Genomic DNA, 20,078 nt, shown 5'->3' with positions numbered 1-20,078 from the left:
AAGCCACATAATGCTTTATTATGAGGCTATTCTATAGAGCAAAAAACTACTTCAATTAGTACCTATGTGTGTATATATATATACTAAAACTAAGTTAACATTTGTGATCTCAGTTATGTGTGTTAGCTTAAAAGTCGTGTTGGGTTTATGTATAATAATAATTTGTGCTCTCAAAATGGACCACACTATTTATTTAGGATAATAGCAATTTCATGATCATATCAATTGTATTTTCCTACGATAAACACAATATAAACATAATATAATCACAATTACGATAAACACAATATAACTACGATTCGAAACAGCAGGGACCTATTCCTCCCACTAAGAATATGTAAAGTCTGAGCTTAAAGGGCAACATTAATTGGCAAGTCTAACATGTAACATCAGTTTACCAATATAGTTTCAAACTTTCAATAAAGTGAATTCTCAAATTTTCAGTTCCTTCTTTGGACAGTTATTTTAACCCACTGAAAAGAAAATCTAATGATGTGACCAGTATGAATATCTCATCTCTTTTAAGAGGAAGTTCAATAATGAGAACTTAATAGATGAATCTCCTAGCATAGTCTCAACTTAAGAGATGACATTTTCAATGGGAACACACCAGAACCAAGCATCAATTTTCTAGAGCTAAATGAATCAGCTTTTGCAGGAAAATACCCGCAATGATAAAGTGACTAAAAGAAGCATCAACTTTCATGGACTATACAAGCTTAAGATGTAGAAGGAACTAATAGGAGGATAGTTCTCCAATATTCAACAGAACAGTTGCTATATTTCTTTGTGCACAGTTATAATTATAGGTACCTGCAATATTGGGCAATAACTAGATATACAAGTTTCTATGTATTCATGAATTTCCTTATAAATTATGTTAATAACCCTGTGACCAAATAAAGAAGCTTGTCATATGGCGAGTTAGCTTCTTCTTTAGGGCGCATTATGTCATTCCAAACTAGAATTTGGTCCTACTTAGTAATGATACCTTGTTAATACATTTTATATTCCTCCAAGAAACAATAGTGGGTTGTTATGTCAAAATCATATTGAAGTTTTATGCTTATTTGTAATTGTTATCTGTAATTATATCATAATGAACTTTACAGCATAGAAGATAGATTGAGTTGATATTTAATGATCAAAAAACATCAAGTGTGGGAGGGTATGTAGGTATGGCTTAAGGAGAGCAATGTGAAAATATCAATGTGCTAATTAATATACATAGACCTTCATCTAAAGAGAAATAATAGATAAACAAGCATAGGTATTTATAGGAAGGAATTATGAAATATCAAAGTGACATGTTAATACATCAAAGAATTACAAAGCATATTGGTAATATGTTATGTTGACATCCTCAAGCAGCTGAACAATAATGATATTGTAAAATGACACAGGAATCCCTCAGATAGTAGTACAAGGATGTAATACCATGGTACAACAAGGGAAAGAGTTCGAGATTAAGTCACCTCAGTTGACTGAAACAAAATAAAGAAAATGAGAAAATAATCAAGAGTCTTCATATGTTTTGTTATGAAGAATAAATGCATGTAGATATTTGATGTATTAGAGCTTAGAGTATTGTCTTTACAGACAATGAATATCAATCATAGAATTACAGCAGAAAAAAGATTATGCTTCCATTTATAGCCCATTCTAGTTAATTGGCTTCAAGTTTCACTTAAGAAAGTGTATCCCCTTGCCCACAATCATTATAGCATGTTCAATTATATGCAACCAAATTTGTCATATGACTTAGCCAAATGAAATTAGCAAAGTATTCATAGATAATAGTGCATTGCACATCATGAACTGGTATTTCATGTAAGAATTCGCGTGATTGAAGGCAGATGGTTGCAGGATTCAACGGTACGTGAAAGCAAATCGATGGCAGGGCTGGTAAATTTAGACGGCAGAAGCACATATTCTTACCACATAACATGTTTTGAATTACAAAGGTTAGGGATTGGGAGAAAGATATTGGACTTACTTGTATATATACATAACTATGCCCAGAAGAACACACAGCAAAATGATGTCAATGCAGAAATTTCGACTAGATCTCAGCTGGAGAGGAAACAAAACTTGTTATTCATTGGAAACTTGCAAATTTCAACAGAAAGAAGATTGCACTTAATCACATCAATTACCTCTGTGAGAGTTTTCTTCAGCCTAACATTAGTGTTCTTCAAGTCAGCTGTCGCCCTATCGACCTGTATAATCAGGCCACAGACAAAGCACGGCGTAATGCATTTATAACAAACTGGCAAATATTATTTCTCAAACTAACTATTTAACAGAAAAAGATTGATTGAATATAGAACTTTTATACCTTCGTGTCAATTTCGTCCATTAAAGGAACTTGGCGATCCATTTCCTGAACAAATTTTGCAAAAACAATCGGATTATCTTCTCAAAATCTAACATCCTCAACTGAAATTCTAAACACAGCTAAATTCACAACCAACCTCATTCATATCATGCGCCAGATTCTTCAATGTATCCAATCCCTCTGATATGATATCAAGCCCTTCATCCTATACAGATAAAACTCTGAATCATTTAATGACTGTTGTGATAAATACCATAAAATAGCCCTTCAAGTCTTAGTGTATACACCAATACAACTAAAATAAATCCGGAATATTGCATGCCTGTTTCATCTTGCGCATTTCATACTCTTGTCTATACTGATTGGATTGTTCACTTTGGTGGAAATAATCACTGTCAAGATTTCCATCTGAGGTTGGGAATGACAGAGAAAACTATTATTACAAGTTAACTCAAATGTTGTTGCTATTAAAGCTTTTAGTATCACAAACAATGATCACCTGAATCAAACTTGATTTGCGGATTAGATGAGGTAGCTGCCCATCCTCCGGTTTGATTCGCAGCAGCGCCAGTAATACCATCTGGTATTGCTTGGATTCTTTCTGGCAAGGCTAGAACAAGATCGCGGCGAATCGCCATTTCTTCATTTGATAGGCCTTTAACCTGTTACGTATAGTATTAGAAATTTAGAATTACAAATGAAACCATAGCTACTATCAGAAGAAAATAACGTACTAACACCTAAGACACAAAACAAACTTGATGCATACTAAAACCTCCACTTTTTTTTTTTAATTTGTATGGTACTAAGTATTTCAATTGTTATGTTTTACCTTCTTATTCGCCAATTTTCGGAGTTTTGGTACCTCATCCATGAGCCTACCCTTGCTTCGACGAACCTCAGCATTCAAGGCCGCCGCAGCTGCCCTGTTGTTCTCTGTCAAAGCGATCTCCGATTTCTGCAAATTTAGATTAGCATTACTTTATTTTCCAACACCCTAAAAAATATCACATTACATTTTAATAAAAAACACAAAATGTTTCCTTAATTAAAATTGTTTTAAATTGCAGTCCGCAACCGGAATTGCATCCTCTTATAGGAATCCTTGCAACCATGTTACGGCTGCAATTTCAGGCACATAAGAGAATCATGTCCCCATGTATGAAGTCAATCAAACTTCATAGAATAATGTACAAATATTAATTTATGTTATTATAATTTTTATGAGGTTACATGAAGAGCTTGTTGAATGGTGGATTCAACAGCAGCATAGAGACGAGCGAAAGCATCATCACCATAAGCATTGAGCTCACGTTGTTTATCAATGTCGTATTTGTCATATTTATGGCATATGCTATCTACCCTGAACAGGATATCGATAACCGACATTTTTTGTTTCTCTTGTTTGGTTTCTTCACATGGAATAGAACAAGTAAGAGAGAATGTTGGTTGATTTTGATTCTTTGAGTTTTCTCTCTCTTGTTCAATGCAAACGAAGGGTTTAGCGTACAAAACGCAACAAGAGCGTGGCAATGCCAATGCCAATGCATGCCTTCTACGTTCTCTTACTTTTCTCTTTTTTTTTCTTCCTATTTTCTTCATCCTCCTATTTTTTCTCTATTTTTTTAATTTTATTTTAGGCAAACTTCATATTCCAGAATTATATTCCCATTTATGGTTTGTTTATTTATTTAATTATTTTTCTACCCAAAATAACATGTTTTAATCTAAACTATTTCAAGTAGTTTTGATCCTAGGAAGGAAATGGTTACTTAAAATTGAGGCATTTTATGTTCTATCTTAAAGTATAATATATGGTTTGGTGAATCAACATGATATGATGAGATATCCTCTTGTTATAATGTATATTTTATTCCATAGGGCTAAAGTTGTTTCAAATGAGTATGATTTATCTCTTTATATCATATCATATCCTTAGTCGATCTATGAGATGAGTCTTTTGCTTAATGTTACGCGAACCAAAGTTTAAAGTTTATTTTAATGATCAAAATTATTTTCAAATGACAACTTCAAAACTTAAAATTATTTAGCATAAGCTGAATGAAAATGGGTTAAGGCATATTTACTTGACTCGACTCAACTTCATAAAAAATAGATAGAGTTAAGTTTATCTTTTTAGCTCAAACTAGAGAGAGGAATTTTAAATCGATTTTGTGAATTTTGTAATTTAAATATATATAATATATTGACGTTGACATAAATATTATATACATGCCCATAATAATCAATATATAGTAATAATAAAATATTTTCATATCCTTCTTAAAGGACTCAAGCACCAAACAAATCGAATTATTTTAATTTGTTTTTTCAATGAGTTCAAGTTCTGCTTGTTTATTCCATAATCGTATTCATCAACAGATTTATAGGTGTGGACTTTGAGCAGGGAAGCCCAATGTGACCCAAAATTATTAGGTCGAAAATATTTCATAATTAATTCAACCAGATCCAACAACTGATTAATTACTCATTTAATAGTAAATTAAATCGCAAACTTTGATTTGGTACCAGAAATTGCAGGGATGAATGAAAGATGAGAAAACAGCACAATCCATCATTCCAAATTTCCAATCAACAATGACACAAGGCACTTGAATTTAATGTATTTGATAGTTTATACAAGATTATAAAAAATGATGGAGATTCCATGAAATCATTTAATTTAACCTCACTTCTTTAATGCATGTTTCTTAGTTTAACTAATTATATCATTATTCAGATTAACTCTCTCAAATTATGTCAGAATTCAATTTGGATCTACACAAAATTAGTGAATCATTAGTGTTTTTTTCTTCATATTCTCTAAATTAAGAAAAAACGAAAGATGAATCAAGATCTTATACTCAGGCATAATTAGAAAGGGAAAAATTAACAAAGCAACGAAGCTAGTAACATTGGAAGGTACAAAACAAGAAAAGAAAAACATAAGAGAACCGAAAATCAAGTGCTTAAAGCACGGATCAGACCTATAAATCCGAAAATCAAAGCGATCAAGCGGAGCCACCAGATTTGTAGCGGTACAGTTTCCCGAACACGTGGAGAGCGGTGACGAATCCGATGAAGCAGAGGCTCATTACCAGAACCACCGTCGGTGATATCTTCAGCCCTGGCGCATCATCGGTGTAGAATCGAAGCATGTTGCTTCCTCCGGTGCCTCCTCCGGCTCCGACGGAGGTATTTCCAGTGCTTCCTCCTCCGCCGAGACGGCGACGGCGCATGCCTGCGGTGGCAGCAGCAGAGCCGCGAGGAGCCATGACACCAGGTCTGGTGGTTGTAGCGGAAGCTGTAGATTGAGATTGAGAAGCGCCTCTGGCCATGGTAGCGAAGAGATGGAAATGGAGAGAGAAGAGAGATTTGGAAAATGGAGAGAGAGAAAAGAGATTTGAAAAAATGGAGAGTGGAAAGTGAAAAAAAATGGGATGGGTAGAATAAAAAGAAGAACAATAATAATGGGTGATGAAAAAAATAAATGGTATTATTTGGGGTTATTATTTAACACTGTATTTCTTTAGGTATATTATTTAATACTTCGTGCTTATCCAATTTGTTTTATAATATCGTGTCTCCCACCTAAATTCTGAGAAGAATAATAACATAGAATAAGGATTTTTTTTTCTAGTTCATGTACAACCCATTTTTTGTTCTTAAATGAGTCTCATTAATTATTTTATATTTGTTTATACATTTCAACAATTTAAGTAATTTGAGCCAAAATCATCTCCAATAATACAACTATGTTTCTGTTCTTGAGTAGACCCAAAAATCTATCTCATATTTGAATTTTTTTCACTTTAATTTTATTTTATTTAATATTGATTTATTCACTCACTTTTAACATTTTTTTAATGATGTCTGAACTATAAGAATTTTATTCACTATGAAATAAGTATAAGAACAATTCTTGTAGTGAATTTGGAAGAAAAATATTCTTATTTGATTATAAACTTACTTTTTCACCATCAAATTTTTCATTTTTTAAACCAGAGTATATCTTTAAATTTCTCATACCCTGTGCTCTTACTATTCCTTATAGGAGCAATACCAACTTCTCTTTATAAAAATGGAAGAGGCTTGAATTTACAAAGTAAGAGGTGATGAATTTTTTCTCAAATAAAAAATTCTCTCAATTTACATGTATGGAAAAATTGATGACACTGGGTTCTCACTTCAGCACCTAACTATACTTTGAGAAATTATAAGAGAATAGGAGGTAGGTGTACAAAAATCCACCTAACGAATTAATAATTAAAATATGAAGTCAGTTTTTTAGAACTATAGAATTCTTTTAACCTCTAGAATTTTTGGAGTTTTATGTTACTTATTCTAACAATCAATAATATTTACTATATTTAACAAATATTCAATAATTTACTATCTTGAATACTAGATCTATTCATCAATTAGGAATTTAGGATCATTATTTCATGATATCTTAATAAGAGAGAAACGAGGACCCTCACTATTTATATGATATCTTAATACACTTATCTTTATTTAACTTCTTATCCCACACCATATGTTTTCAGTCTCCTCCATACAAATATATAAAGACGAGAAATCACAATATATAAAAGACCAAAAATACCAAGTATACATAAAAACCGTGATCACTAATTGCAAAATACAAGTCCTATGTGAATAGCAAAACTAATACTACTATAGAGTAGAATTACAATTTAGAAGCACTAGGTTAATAGGTAGATGGAGCTAAAAAAATTATGAATTATAATGACGAAGATGAAGAGGTTGACCATGAAAGATACAAAGATGCCGTATAGTCCGATCATGATTATGATTATTACTATTGTTGGGCTTCTTCTCAACATAGTGAGTTAATGCAATCCACACCATGACCACTATAAGATATGTGTAATATATAGCTAGGTAACACAGAGAATATGGATGATAGAATTATCTATTTGAAAAAGGGTGCGCCATGTGAAATATGTTGTACCAACTAATCAGGCACCAAAACAATGGTGGTCCTAATAGATAAATGTGTTTTGTTTATAAGCCCATGGTTTTCTCTGCTACTACTTGTCTTGTATACATAGATAAAAGTGTTTTGTTTATACATATAAGATGATTTGTGCTCATTCATATGTATCCAATTTTCACTTCATGGTGATGAATTGAACTCGAAGGCAGAGCATCCACCTGGACCCTGTTGGGGTTGAAGAATAGAAATGTCAAACATGTCAAAAATGAACTGTCCTAACGGATTCAGATTAGTTTATATAGAGCTCGAGTTAAAAAAATGACTACGATTTATGTATGTTAATAAATGTTTATTACCAAGTCAAAGTGAAGGCACGTTTTCAATTTGTATTATTATATCAAAAGTTTTGTATTATTATTTAGAGTGTAATATCTCTTTTCAGGGTAAACATTTTATTTTTTACACTTCTGAACCAGACATGGGCATTTGGTCTAGTGGTATGATTCTCGCTTAGGGTGCGAGAGGTCCCGAGTTCAATTCTCGGAATGCCCCTATTCTTTATGTTTTTAGCCCACCACTTTCAAGGAATAGTGTAGCAGTTCTCACTAATAAGTATACTTCAATTACATCAAGGATGAGGTTTTTACAAACAAAGTATCCCTTTGGAACAAATAGTAATATGCACCTTGTTTTGAAAAAAAACAAACACGCAATATAGTCCATTTTTACATGGGTGTTCTTTAGAAAAAGAGTCAGTATCGGCTGGTGAGATTATCATTGTTATTTGTACCTCACTTTAAAACACGAAACTAGTTTTTAGCCATTTGCACTAAACTGAGTATTTAAAATATTTTGTATGGTTTTTATTTCTAATAACATATCAGAATTTAACAACTTCTTATGTCTTACTTTTCCACTTACTTTTTTATGTTATGTATATATAACACACATCTTAAAAAAAAACAATGTTTCACTAAATCCAGCAATATTTTTGTGGATAGATTTAGCACAAGGTGACGTTAGAGCTATGTCCTCATCAAAATTTGTACTCTTAGAACCCGAACCACATATTTTACAAGACAACATGCAAGATTCATAGAGCTATGCATCTTTTGTGGTTGAAATTCAGTAAGATTCATAGGCGGCTGCTAATATGGATAAACAACCATAACTGTAAAGGTTGTGGTCTATATATTATTGGTTGGCCTCCCTACCCTAGAGTCCAAGAGATGGTGATGATGAAAAACGAGGATCGGATTATGGCAATGAAAGGTTTGCTACGCAGGAGATATGACACCACAACTTGCTTCCATCATAGCATCAAGGATAGGTTGGGAGCAAAGTTGGCGCCATGTCCCCTGCATAGCAAACCTTTGCATATGCAAAATGAAAGAAAAGATCATTGTTGGTTTAAATGGGAGAAGCAATGTGATGTCAAAGCCAAGGTAGATTTCAGACCCTTGTGAAGGATTATATATGTTATGTTCTTATGGTTCTGAATTGAAAGTTCCTAATCTTGAACTGAATTTATCATTTTTCTCTCAAAGCTTACACTTTTTTAAATCACATGGCATGATTATGTTGTCTTATCTGGTATTATAAAAATCTCTAGGATTGTATTTTTAGTTTTTTTCATGGAAGCAATTTGAATTGATCAGGCTAACAGATTAATTTAGTACTTTTTTATGGGATGTAACTAAACATGGTGATTTGACTGATTTCTTATGTTTAAACTGGAGTTTCTGTTTTAGACATGTGTTGCAGTTGATGGCTTTTGTACGAAACAACTCCATATATTTTTGTACATATCAGATTACAAATCCTGAGTGCAGATTTCCATAGTTTTCATCTTAAGTTCCACTAACTTCCAACTTGTAGAAAATTTCACTCCAAGAAAATTGAAGTGTAATTATGTAGTAGATGACAAATAAATGTTACCAAATCACATCTCTGATTTTTATTATTGATATTTGGTAAAATTTTCAAGATGTTTTTTCTTCGAAATTATGTGAGGTTTAAATCATAGACATCAAAATCTTGAAAATCCACCCAAGAAGAAAATATGAGAGAAGGCAATTAATTTACCAAACAAATTGCAGAAATCCATTCCATGCCATCCATATCTTAGTGCTGATGAACCAAGTGCCCAAGAAGACCTCCATCAATAACACTGGGTTGATAATGATTAACAACTTATTGAGCTTAATCTTCCATTGGGAAATCTGTTTGGAAAGTCAAATCCAACGACAATGGTTTGGACTTTTCAACAAGCAAGAGCACAGGTGCGTGGAGTTAAAAGGTAAAGGTGTTTGGTTCAAATTTGAAAATAAAGTTACTAATATCCAAAAATCTATCTAAAAAAGTCAGCGTGTTTTTATCCAAAAAATAGCTGTAGAAAATAGCTTCTATTGTTGTAAAACATCTTCTTCCTACATAATTTTGGAACAGCCACAACTATTTTTCTGAAAAAATATTTTGAAGGCTCTCTGTTCCTCTAAATGCACCAAAATATACAGCAATACCCTTAAACAAAACTATACAGCAATAAACATTGAAGGCAATATTTTTCAGGTTTGGGATACACACCCTAGTTTGGAATCCATAGTCTTTATATTCCAATATCAACGTTGAAGGACCACAACCCTTACGATATCATTGTTATTTACCTGAATTTCAAATATTATGGATGGACTCGGCTGGTATTTGAAAAGGTAATATGTGATGGCATAATCTTCAATAAGACTATAAGAGAACTTATGTGAACTATAACTAACCAACCTCACTACTTATTATGGCAATTGCTTCATGTTGAACTCCTCAATGATTAATAACATAACATTTTCAAATGTAAATTTGGGCATTCAATTCAAAAGACAATGATAGAATAACAAATCCTGAAAATGACTTCTGCTTAAATCATATTGGAACTTGTACGCGAACAAGGTGATGTCAGTTTTGTAAATGTATAAAAAAATGAAAACAATAATCAAAATATGGCAGAGTACAAAGTTAGTTTTACATTCACGGCTGCATGGTCGTACAAATATTGATCAGAAATGAGCAGAATGGATCTTCACTAACCTCAGCCTGAAAGATGACTTGAAATCTTGAATACTAATCTGGGATGAAGAGTTGGTTGCAATTCATGCAACCATAATAATCAATCAATTTTCACAAGACATAAAAGTAAATAAAAATTTATAGGGTGAATTATAATTTAGATTATGGTGGCAACATATTTCAAATTTAAGATAATCAACCAAAAGAGTGGTGAGGTGGTTAATACCGTCACTTAACCAACCATTCCTTAAATATCTAAAATTGGCATTCTACCGAAAACAAATAGCAGATGTGGAACACAGAATATTAATGTTAAAACTGGTGAATATAAGCAACGTGCTTGGAGGTTTTAAGTCCTCCTTTATGCAATACTATTAGAAAAAGGTTTAATGGGAAGTAAATATAAGGATAGATTCCATGAAAATATAAGTCTTGGTAGTATACCTCAAAAGTTGTTACAACTCTTTATCATTGTCAAGTTGTGCTTTTGATGCTGCCTTTTCAGCTTCTTCCAAAACAAAGGTCTTCAATGATTCAACATCCCTCTTGCCTGATCATTTGCACAACATGAAAAAATAAGATCAGACCTACAATCCATCACTTCTTCCACTGGTTTTGGTTGGGAGAAACTGAGAAGGGTGATGGGAGTAGCTTTTATCCAATGTCAATGAACAAAATCATATAGAAAATTAAAAATCAAAAGCATCTAGAACCATGATTTGTTTCTCCTTAAAATTACAGAATACAGTTCTTGTTTTCTTCCTTCAGGGAAGTTCAAATCCTTGTATATTGGGCCGCCCTTTTAGTTAAAGTAACAGGAAAGTTTTAACTTGAAAGAGCCTTGCTCCAAGGTGCAGATCAATGCCTTCAGTAGAAGACTGGACTCTAAGATGACACATGATGTGAGGATAAATGCTACCCCCTTTATTACCAATAAGCCCCAATCTCTGTCAACTAGCAAACTAATTTAGCCATCATTATTTGACATGAGAAAAGTGCCACCTTGCACCTTCATTCGTCATCAGAAACTATGAATGTTAGAGAGCCATACTAATCACCGAATTATCATTTAATACACAACAACCAAGCCTTAAACTCACTAGATGAGGTTGGCTACATGGATCAAACGACACCATTATGCTCTATATAAATCATGATTTTCATTTCAAAAGAAATATTTTTTTATCCAAATCCAAGGTAAGTAACATACTAGAAATCAAGGGCTGCAAGAAAACATGAAAGATTAGCTATTTTCATGATCATCCAAAGCAAAAGATCTTGCTTGAGCATGTGAGTCTAACTGAAGAATACAGGGGGAATTCAATGAAGGTAAGATTTCAATTACCTTGGTATTTGGAAACCTCTTCACCATCATAAAAGACCTTAAAGGTAGGATATGAATGTATATCAGCTTTGCTACAGACTGCTTTGTCTGTGCCGCAATCCACTTCCCCGATCTCGATTTCATCTTCCTTTTCCATTACCTTCCCCAATTCATCCCACAACGACCCCAACTTCTTACTGGAAACCATTTTAATTATTTTACAAATTAGCAAACATTTAAAAATAGAAGAGCAATTTCATCATGAAGTATAGAGTATTTCAGAATATGTAAAAGAATTAATCACCAGTGCTTGCACCAGGGAACGCAGAATTTCACAAACCATGCAGTGTCTTTCTCCTTGATCTAAACCCAAAAATGAAAAGAAAAAATTGAGAATTAAGATTGTAGCAATAATGAGTGAAATACACATATATGAGGGGAGTAAGTGTAACTTCAACTTTCTACAATACTTAACCAAAAAGGCTATAAACTGAAGCACACAATTCAATAAGATTGTACTAATTTCTATATGCCTCTGTAGAGAAAAACTCCAATTAGTTTCGATAAAACCCTATTATGATTTTTAATAAGATTGTAATAATTTGAAGCACAGCATAAAGTAGGGTAAAGAATATAGAGTTGAAGAAGTGTTTTGACCTTGTCGGAGAATGTATCAGAGGTTAAGGTTATAACTTCAGATTGCGTTTGAATGATGAGACATATTGCAATTGTGATGAGAAGAAGAAAAGAAGCACGATGATGCTGATTTCTCATCGCTGATCTATGCTCTCTAACACTGCTCTCTTATGCTATACCCAGAATTAGATCGATAAAGAGCCTTTGTTTACTCACGTGCTTTGCGCGTGATTCATATATATCCATAGTATTACATCTGCTGTCCCAAAACAGTGTGCTACTACATGTGTCACTGCTTTTGATTGGTCATAAAAATAATTAACTATTAAAATTTTAATTTAAATATATTTTTCAACCGATCATAAATACTGGCACATTGAATGGTAGACTCTTACATGTGAGATTATATACTTTTGAACTAAAATTAAATAGAATGTGCTACATATAAATAGTTTTTTAAAGAGTAATATTTATTTGAATTCACAAAATATGGAGAGAATAATTAAGCATAAGTAGGATAGTTACATGAAAATATAATGTGATTTCGTCATCTATACTATATATAAAACCAAAATTTGAAATAACTTTTATCATGATGTAATTTTTATTTCCTATTTTGCCCTTCACATTATTTAATTTTTACAAAAAAACTATATAATCTTAAGCAACCGCCACCAATAGATTAATTAACCACATATCTCACCTTAAATTAAACATTATCATAAACACACAAAAATATAATATAAAGTACATCAAACACAAAAATACATTTTAATTCAAAAAAATGATATATAAAAATTAAATATGTAGTATCGCACAATATTCGTCGGCAGACACGAAGTGTCTGTACACACTAGTTTTAAGAACACCAATGATTTATGGATCAATGACAAAAAAACTAATCATCATCTGAGCACTATACAAAAATGTCAATTCCTTGAAATTAAGCCTAGTAAATTCTTTTTGACAATTGACTCTTATTTTTAAGTTTTAATTGGAATATTGAATAGAATATGTGTGACTTAGTATTATAACTTAAAAATGTTAATCACTTTTAGAATTGCTTACTAAAAAGATTTTAAATTGCACTTTCAGTGTTCTTAATTTTATGGGGAAAATATCGCTTCTTCTTAAAATTTACCTATTCTATCTTCCTATTTTTTCCATCCCTTATTCACCTACTCCTTTTCCATCTATTTCTCTATTTTTAAAATTTAGAACAAAATATAAATAATTATTTCAAAATTTTCAATTTTATTTAAATCAAATTGAACTCAAATAAATCAAATAATTTCATATGAGCTGGAGTTCTCAATCCAAGGCTCAAACATTAAATCAAACGGAATTAGGACCCTCTCTATTAATGGAGAGACAAATACTTCAAAAAATAAAGAGAAATGTAATTTAAAATTACACCTATATCCTTTAGATTATAGTGAAATCTCACTTTTATCACTAAAAATAAGTGAAAATTATGCATTTGCCTCTCCATTATCCTTAGAATTCTTACAAATGCTCCAATAAAGCAAGCCCGTCAACACAGTAATTTCTTTCTGTGTGTGGAGAAATAATTTCACATTTGAATACGAAATGAGTTCCTTATATCAATTTCTTTGTTGTGCCAAGTTTCAAGCCATTTACAATTCAGAGAACACCAACATGAAATTAAAGCAAAAATAAATTTGTAGAGAGTAACTGTGAATGATTTAAATCAAAGCAGTTGATTTTATTCATAACTCATTACACCAACTTGTGAATAATCGCTCTAACAAAAGCAAAACAAAAAAACAAAAAAATTGAACAAGAACAAAAAAATGTAACAAGGCCGATAAATCCTAGCAAAACTAGTGCGAATGAAAATAATGGTGTCTTCCCTCGTCAATAGAATTGTAGTGAATAATATAAAAATAATTTTTATAACTTTTAAGTATCATTTTCTCATCAGATAAAGACATGAATGAGAACACAAATGGGGACAGTTGATCCCAATTCAAACTACTGCCCCCTCAACATTCCATCTTATTATTACGAGCACCATTACTCAAATCTTGATCTAACCATATAATCAAAAACCCATAATCACCCCATTCCTTATAAGCTTTGGAAGTCTAGTTTCACCTTCCTTCTTTTTCTGCTTTGCATTATGTGCATGTTGTTCAGCCCATGGAGTTGGTAGTATCACAGATTCATGTTGTGCATTAACCACGCGTTTCATTGTATCTTCACTAACCCCAAATGCAGTTGCAAGTTCAGGACCCATCATTGTTCTCATTAGTGATGTTGCACCAACCAGAAACTGTGGCCTATTCTTCCTAGCTGAGGTGGTGAACCCAAAGAACTCTAATGGTCCATTCCTTGATGCTATTTGACAAAATGGAAAGTATCTTGGCACAAAAAACACATCCCCTTCTTTTATATGAGTGTCCATTGCATTGCTTCCATTTGGAAATATAATTTGGATCCTACCTGAACCCTTTAGGACTATGCCATATTCTGTTGCCCTTGGATTTACATGAGGTGCCATCATGGAACCCTGCAATATAATCAATGTAAATGACAATTATACTACGCAACAAAACCATGAGAAATTTTAAGGTTAACTAACTGGTATTTGAACCATTCCTGATAAATTTTAAGGTTTCATCTCAAAACTAATTGACAAAAAGATAAGTAGTCCAATAGGTATTTAAATCATGGCCGATATAATGAGGTAGGCGATGTGGGACTTACTTCATCCTCCAACTATTGTTATCTTATAGTTTTGGTCAAATTTGTCTTTATCAGGTGAAATATTTTCCATAATACATGAAAGTAAACAAATCAATGAATGGAGATACATACAGCAGAAAGAGTGACATGATAAATTCCAATGCCAGATTTTTTGAGTGGATGATAATCAGAGCCATCTAGAGCAACACTCCAACCATAATCATTTTTGAAATCTGGTTTCCTGTCATAGAGGTTGCAAGAGTGATGAGATTTATGAGCAACCTTTTCCTTTGTCTCCTTCTTTTCATTCCTAAACACACTTTCCAATAACTTCCTCCATGACAATCTTGTTTGTTGTTGTTGTTCTTCTTCTTCTTCATCATCATCGACATCGTCGTCATCGTCATGTTCTTCCCAGTCTTCAACCATTTTCTTAAGGTGTTGTAGTTTATCTTCCTCATTGAGTTGAAGGAATTTGGTCCATATGCTTGATGGACGTGAACTATCCAAATGCACAATTGGTCCCTCATGTTGCCTTGTGAAGATTTTCTTCAGCTCTGCTCCTGATACCTATATTGGTTTTGAGTTATAAATCAAAGACATTATTAGTATCTCAGTGGTTTTTTTCTCTCTATGATGGTGTCTTTGTTCTATATGATATTGATGCTATATAATTGAAGTTATTAGCTTACATTAAAAGCAGTTTCAATGATTTTAGGTTCAAATCCAGAAAGTATTGATGCTGGTTGGGCTCCTCCTCCAATAAAGAATGACTGCATAGTCAACGAAAAATCGAAGAATGTTAGATCGTAGTAAGGCAACATTACGCTCGTGGAGTACAATTTAAAATCGTAATACGGTTCTATATTTACCATGATCTTAATTTGTGGTTGCTATCACAATTGCGGTAGTAGAGTACAATTTAAAATCGTAAGAGAAATATATTACGAAGTTATTATTGATGTATGTACCTGGAAAACACTGATTCCCATGCTCTCAGCAGGGTCAATGCTGCTTATAATGTGAAGTGTTTGATCCTCCATTGTATTAACCAAATAGAATGCAGAACCAGATGGAATTCTATACACATCCCCCATCTTCAAATGCTTTTCCACCAGCTTAGATTTATACACAAATCCCACTTTTGCTTCCCCTGAATCCAATTTCCAATTTCACTACCAAAATTCTCATTTCTACTATACACTATGGTCATTTCTTTATGTTGCACAGTTTTTAAGTTCATTCATTTTTTCCATTTTAAAAATGATTCTTACACAAAAGAATATTATGGATATTTCTCACTTTTGATCAAAGTATGAGAAGCCTTATTTACAGTACATGAATATGTAACAAACTTACCTAACCAACTAGCTAACAAACTAATAAACACATGTTGTAAAACAATTCAACATGTGTTAAATGTGTAAAAATGTAGTAACTTTGTTTTCCAATGATGGCTAATAATCTGAGAACATGTTTGAAAATGTTACTAAGTAGATAGAAATATGACAAAGACAAAGGACATGTTTGAGAAAGGTGGTGAGATTATGATACCTGAACGCACAAATATAATGAAAGTAGAATCAAGGTACTGAGGAATGAAGAGTGATCTTGGTTCCATAGTAATGAAACCAATGTTTAAGCGCCTATCCATAATTCTACCACCAAAGCTTTCTAACACACTCATTTCTCCAGCATCAGTCTTCACCATACGCTTTAAGTGTTGCATCAAGAACAACTTATCTGGCTTTGGATGCCAATGTTGTTCCTTTTCCATCTCTTTCTTCCAGAACCCCATTGTCATAGCCACTCCATGACAAAGAACAAGGACCAATACCAAAAGGGTAGTTCTGTTAGCCATATTTTGTTACTATGTTGCATTGCATGGAGTTTGAGGATTGGTTTTTAAAGAGAGTGAGACAGAAAATTGAGGAATATATGTGTCAGTTATGTATAATCCTAGGAAGTTAGGTTGCTATATTTGGTAATTGGTATAGACACACCACAGTTTAGATCCATGAGAAACATTCCATAAAGGTTGAAAACTTCTACTGTTAACATTAATATCGCTTTAGATGACATCTCCTATTAACAAAAATTAAATCCATAATAATAACTAATACACATTAAAATAGTAAAATGTTATATTATTTCAACTTCATTCTCCATTTTGCATATTTTTCCCTTCACCTTTTGGTTACTGAACTAATACTTTTCGGGGCGTGTGACTGGTCAAATTAGATTAGGACATAATATGTATGCAAAATATTTGTATGTGAAAAGGGATATATCAAAAGACTGCCATTAATTAATGCTAAAAATGGGTAGCTTCTATATAAAAATGCAGCCAAAACTAAAGGCTTTATTAGATGGATGGGAAAAAGCTAGAAAACATAGAGAAAGAGACAAACAAAAATAAAATTTAAAGATGAGAAGAAAAAGGTTTATGTTGATGGTTTATTTACATATAAATGAGTAGAAGACATTATCTGAATGCCTTTTCTAAACAAAAGTCTGAAAGAGCGTCTTAGTTCCCACTTCCAACTATCAATTTCTCATGCATGAATACACAGAAGATCACGCGTTTTGGTACAATATAGATAAGGTATTTTCATTTTTTTAATGTCATGCCATCAATGTAGAAGGTGCAACTTAGTAGTGTTGTCCAAATTAATGTAGGTACAATATATATTAAGATTCCTATGTTAGATAACATAATGAATTTAATGCGATACTTAAGTTATAAGGTTCTCTCACTTAATAGATTAGTTTATGTTTCGGGGTGTACTCGGAAATCTGTCTAATTATTTTCATTATTCAAATTCCTTTTTTATAATAAAAATTTCTCCATATCTAAGGGTTGATTAAGTTAACAAATCCATAATTAAATAGGACTAGTTCATTCATATTTGAAGGCTACTATACATAGCTATACTTGGTTGTTGCCAAGTCTTCCATCTTGATGTTACATATTGATGGACACAATATCTATAAATGAATATAATAGATTGGGTTCTGGTATAACTATAACGAATCCTAAGCTTACAAGGTCAAAAGCTACTTTAACAAGGAATTAACCATTCATTAGAGATCAATTTTTTCAATAATTATAGTACGTGATCTAAAGTTGTTTCACATTCAAAATATCAACGCATACAAACACTGTAAAACATAACACTTCCCTATTTTTTTTATAAATATTATTGCAAAGATTACATGGCATGAAAACCATACATCTAATATTTTAAAGGATGATGTGAGACTCATTTTCTTTAGTCCAAATTCTTCCTCATTCATGGAATTAACTACATTCCTAGCTACCAAGTTACTTTAATTTATAATTTATTAGTTCTAATTGATTTCTTCAACTTCTCCTTAGGAGATTGTTATCCAATTTTTTTCTTAAATGACTTGTATATGTTGTCATTTCTTCATGTCCAAAGAGGCTCCAACAATGAGTTTAGGCTAATATTCTCATCATAGAAGTTGAGATTGTTCTGATAGCCAAAAATATTGTTGTGGTGAGGACTTGAAATGAAATTGTCCAATGATTGTTGTGGTGATGGTTCCTGTGGTGCCATTTCCATGCAAATTAGAGCTACTAGATTGGCTTGTTGTAATTGCATGTTTACAACCTCAGCTTGTGTCTTTGCTAATTGTGCTTGAAGCTCACTAACTTGCTTTTGGAGGTTGCAAATTGTGCCTGCACAACCATATACTGGATCTCTTATTCTTGCACCAGCTTCATAAACCATGCTAGACACTGCATCAGCCCTTTGAAACTCTGGAAGTTCCTGTAAAAAGGTATAGCATTAGTAATATAGATCAGTTAAGAAAATTATTATTTTTTTAAATTATACCTTTCAAATGTGTTATCTTGAAATATTAAATGAATTTCTTATTAGAACTTAGAGGCCCACCACAAGGTTTTCATAAAAATTAGGTTGTTGAAAATTCATTAATTTTATACTAATCTTCGCCCACAAGGTGTTGTTGGTCTAGTGGTATAAGGCCCCACTAGATTCCTATGATGATCAAAATGTCAAATGTTCGATTCCTGAAAATGATACTTGTTGAGAGGGACAATCACACATCCTAAAATGGATTAGTTCGTTACCTAAAATAGTGAGGAGATGTCGTTCAGTACATAAAAAACAAAGACTAGTCTTCTTATATAAGGTCTTTTTGTCCTCTTGTTAGACATGGAAAAAAAAGTTTTGTTGACACTAGCATAGTCATATCTAGTAGCTATACAATATCAATAGGGGTTTGAATAATGTATGACACTTCCACCTTAGTTGTTGTAGTTGTTGCATGATGTCAAAAAAATTAATAGATTAATTCACTTTCATATTTTTGTTTGTTTAATTTTGTCACTTATTACAACACTTGTTCACAGAAACCAAGCTAGATAAGTATTTTTATGAAGAATTTAATAAGAAAACGTATAAGTGAAGTAAGATTTTATAGCTATATATATATATATATATATATTGCTAGTGTGGTCCTTTATTAATAGTACCTGTAAGAACTTGATGATGTTGCTGGCTCCAAAGACACGGTGTGCAATGGTGAATTTGGAAGGTTCAGTTGGAGGAAAATAAGGTGCCAATATACATTTTTCAGCACATCTTCGCCTCAAAATCTTGCATGCAGCACAAGGGCTCATCACTATTTGAGGAACTAAACCTTGTTGTGGAGGAGAAAAAGAAGAAGAGTGAGAAAGTGATGGAGATGAATTATTAGTGGTGTTTGTGACACTACAATCCATGTTTAAGGGTATTGATGTGAATGTGTTTGTGGGGTTTTTGGTTTAGAAGCTAAAGGTATGAAGGGGTTTTATATAGGAAATGAGAACATTGTAAGAGCGTCATCACTATGAAAAATGATGTCATCATTGAAATTTATTAGTTGACGTGGCTGAAGGACCTTTTCCCACTTCTTCGTTAGGTGTTTTGGATTGTGATACCTCTTTGGCTCATTGTATGAAAAAAGCTTTACTAACTTTGAAAAACCTTTTGGTTTATATATATATATATATATATATATAT

The 20,078-nt window shown here is 32.5% G+C and overlaps 5 protein-coding genes and 1 non-coding gene across 12 annotated transcripts; 1 reads left to right on the top strand and 5 right to left on the bottom strand.

Annotated features, from left to right (window-relative positions):
* Positions 1,235-3,920, bottom strand: LOC109357834 (syntaxin-71-like). The gene is made up of 9 exons (XM_019601888.1): positions 3,572-3,920; positions 3,171-3,296; positions 2,838-3,000; positions 2,661-2,746; positions 2,475-2,543; positions 2,339-2,383; positions 2,157-2,219; positions 1,997-2,073; positions 1,235-1,484 (listed from the first exon to the last, which is right to left on the bottom strand). Exons 1-9 carry the CDS (start codon positions 3,725-3,727, stop codon positions 1,472-1,474), a joined length of 798 nt encoding a protein of 265 aa, XP_019457433.1. The 5' UTR covers positions 3,728-3,920; the 3' UTR covers positions 1,235-1,471.
* LOC109358957 (protein transport protein Sec61 subunit beta-like) lies at positions 5,167-5,783 on the bottom strand. The gene has a single exon (XM_019603469.1). The coding sequence runs from the start codon at positions 5,674-5,676 to the stop codon at positions 5,350-5,352; it is 327 nt and encodes a 108-aa protein (XP_019459014.1). The 5' UTR covers positions 5,677-5,783; the 3' UTR covers positions 5,167-5,349.
* Positions 7,779-7,850, top strand: TRNAP-AGG. Its single transcript has one exon. It is a non-coding gene; the product is annotated as a tRNA-Pro (tRNA).
* Positions 9,934-12,510, bottom strand: LOC109358819 (protein disulfide-isomerase 5-1-like). 5 transcript variants are annotated; one of them, XR_002109008.1, is made up of 5 exons: positions 12,340-12,508; positions 11,987-12,045; positions 11,704-11,879; positions 10,591-10,908; positions 9,934-9,964 (listed from the first exon to the last, which is right to left on the bottom strand). XR_002109008.1 is itself a non-coding variant. In XM_019603278.1 (5 exons), exons 1-4 carry the CDS (start codon positions 12,454-12,456, stop codon positions 10,814-10,816), a joined length of 447 nt encoding a protein of 148 aa, XP_019458823.1. In that variant the 5' UTR covers positions 12,457-12,508; the 3' UTR covers positions 10,189-10,441; positions 10,802-10,813. The 5 variants fall into 5 exon arrangements, 4 of the variants coding, with proteins under 4 accessions (XP_019458823.1, XP_019458822.1, XP_019458821.1 ...); XM_019603278.1 differs by lacking the exon at positions 9,934-9,964 and adding an exon at positions 10,189-10,441 and having other exon boundaries at positions 10,802-10,908; XM_019603277.1 differs by lacking the exon at positions 9,934-9,964 and adding an exon at positions 10,189-10,417 and having other exon boundaries at positions 10,803-10,908.
* LOC109358817 (vicilin-like seed storage protein At2g28490) lies at positions 13,990-16,922 on the bottom strand. Of its 3 annotated transcripts, none has more exons than XM_019603271.1 (7): positions 16,582-16,922; positions 15,999-16,180; positions 15,720-15,800; positions 15,160-15,597; positions 14,312-14,851; positions 14,153-14,169; positions 13,990-14,082 (listed from the first exon to the last, which is right to left on the bottom strand). In XM_019603271.1, the coding sequence occupies exons 1-5, from the start codon at positions 16,886-16,888 to the stop codon at positions 14,384-14,386; spliced, it is 1,476 nt and encodes a 491-aa protein (XP_019458816.1). In that variant the 5' UTR covers positions 16,889-16,922; the 3' UTR covers positions 13,990-14,082; positions 14,153-14,169; positions 14,312-14,383. The 3 variants fall into 3 exon arrangements, with proteins under 3 accessions (XP_019458816.1, XP_019458817.1, XP_019458818.1); XM_019603272.1 differs by having other exon boundaries at positions 14,028-14,092; positions 14,163-14,169; XM_019603273.1 differs by lacking the exon at positions 14,153-14,169 and having other exon boundaries at positions 14,028-14,092; positions 14,305-14,851.
* Positions 18,070-19,858, bottom strand: LOC109358818 (LOB domain-containing protein 1-like). Its single transcript, XM_019603275.1, has 2 exons — positions 19,550-19,858; positions 18,070-18,821 (listed from the first exon to the last, which is right to left on the bottom strand). The coding sequence occupies exons 1-2, from the start codon at positions 19,796-19,798 to the stop codon at positions 18,459-18,461; spliced, it is 612 nt and encodes a 203-aa protein (XP_019458820.1). The 5' UTR covers positions 19,799-19,858; the 3' UTR covers positions 18,070-18,458.

The sequence above is a fragment of the Lupinus angustifolius genome, chromosome LG10 (assembly GCF_001865875.1).
Source record: "Lupinus angustifolius cultivar Tanjil chromosome LG10, LupAngTanjil_v1.0, whole genome shotgun sequence".
NCBI classification, from domain to species: Eukaryota; Viridiplantae; Streptophyta; class Magnoliopsida; order Fabales; family Fabaceae; genus Lupinus; species Lupinus angustifolius.
Note: the sequence above shows the minus strand (reverse complement) of the source record. Positions and strands in the feature narration are given on the sequence as shown.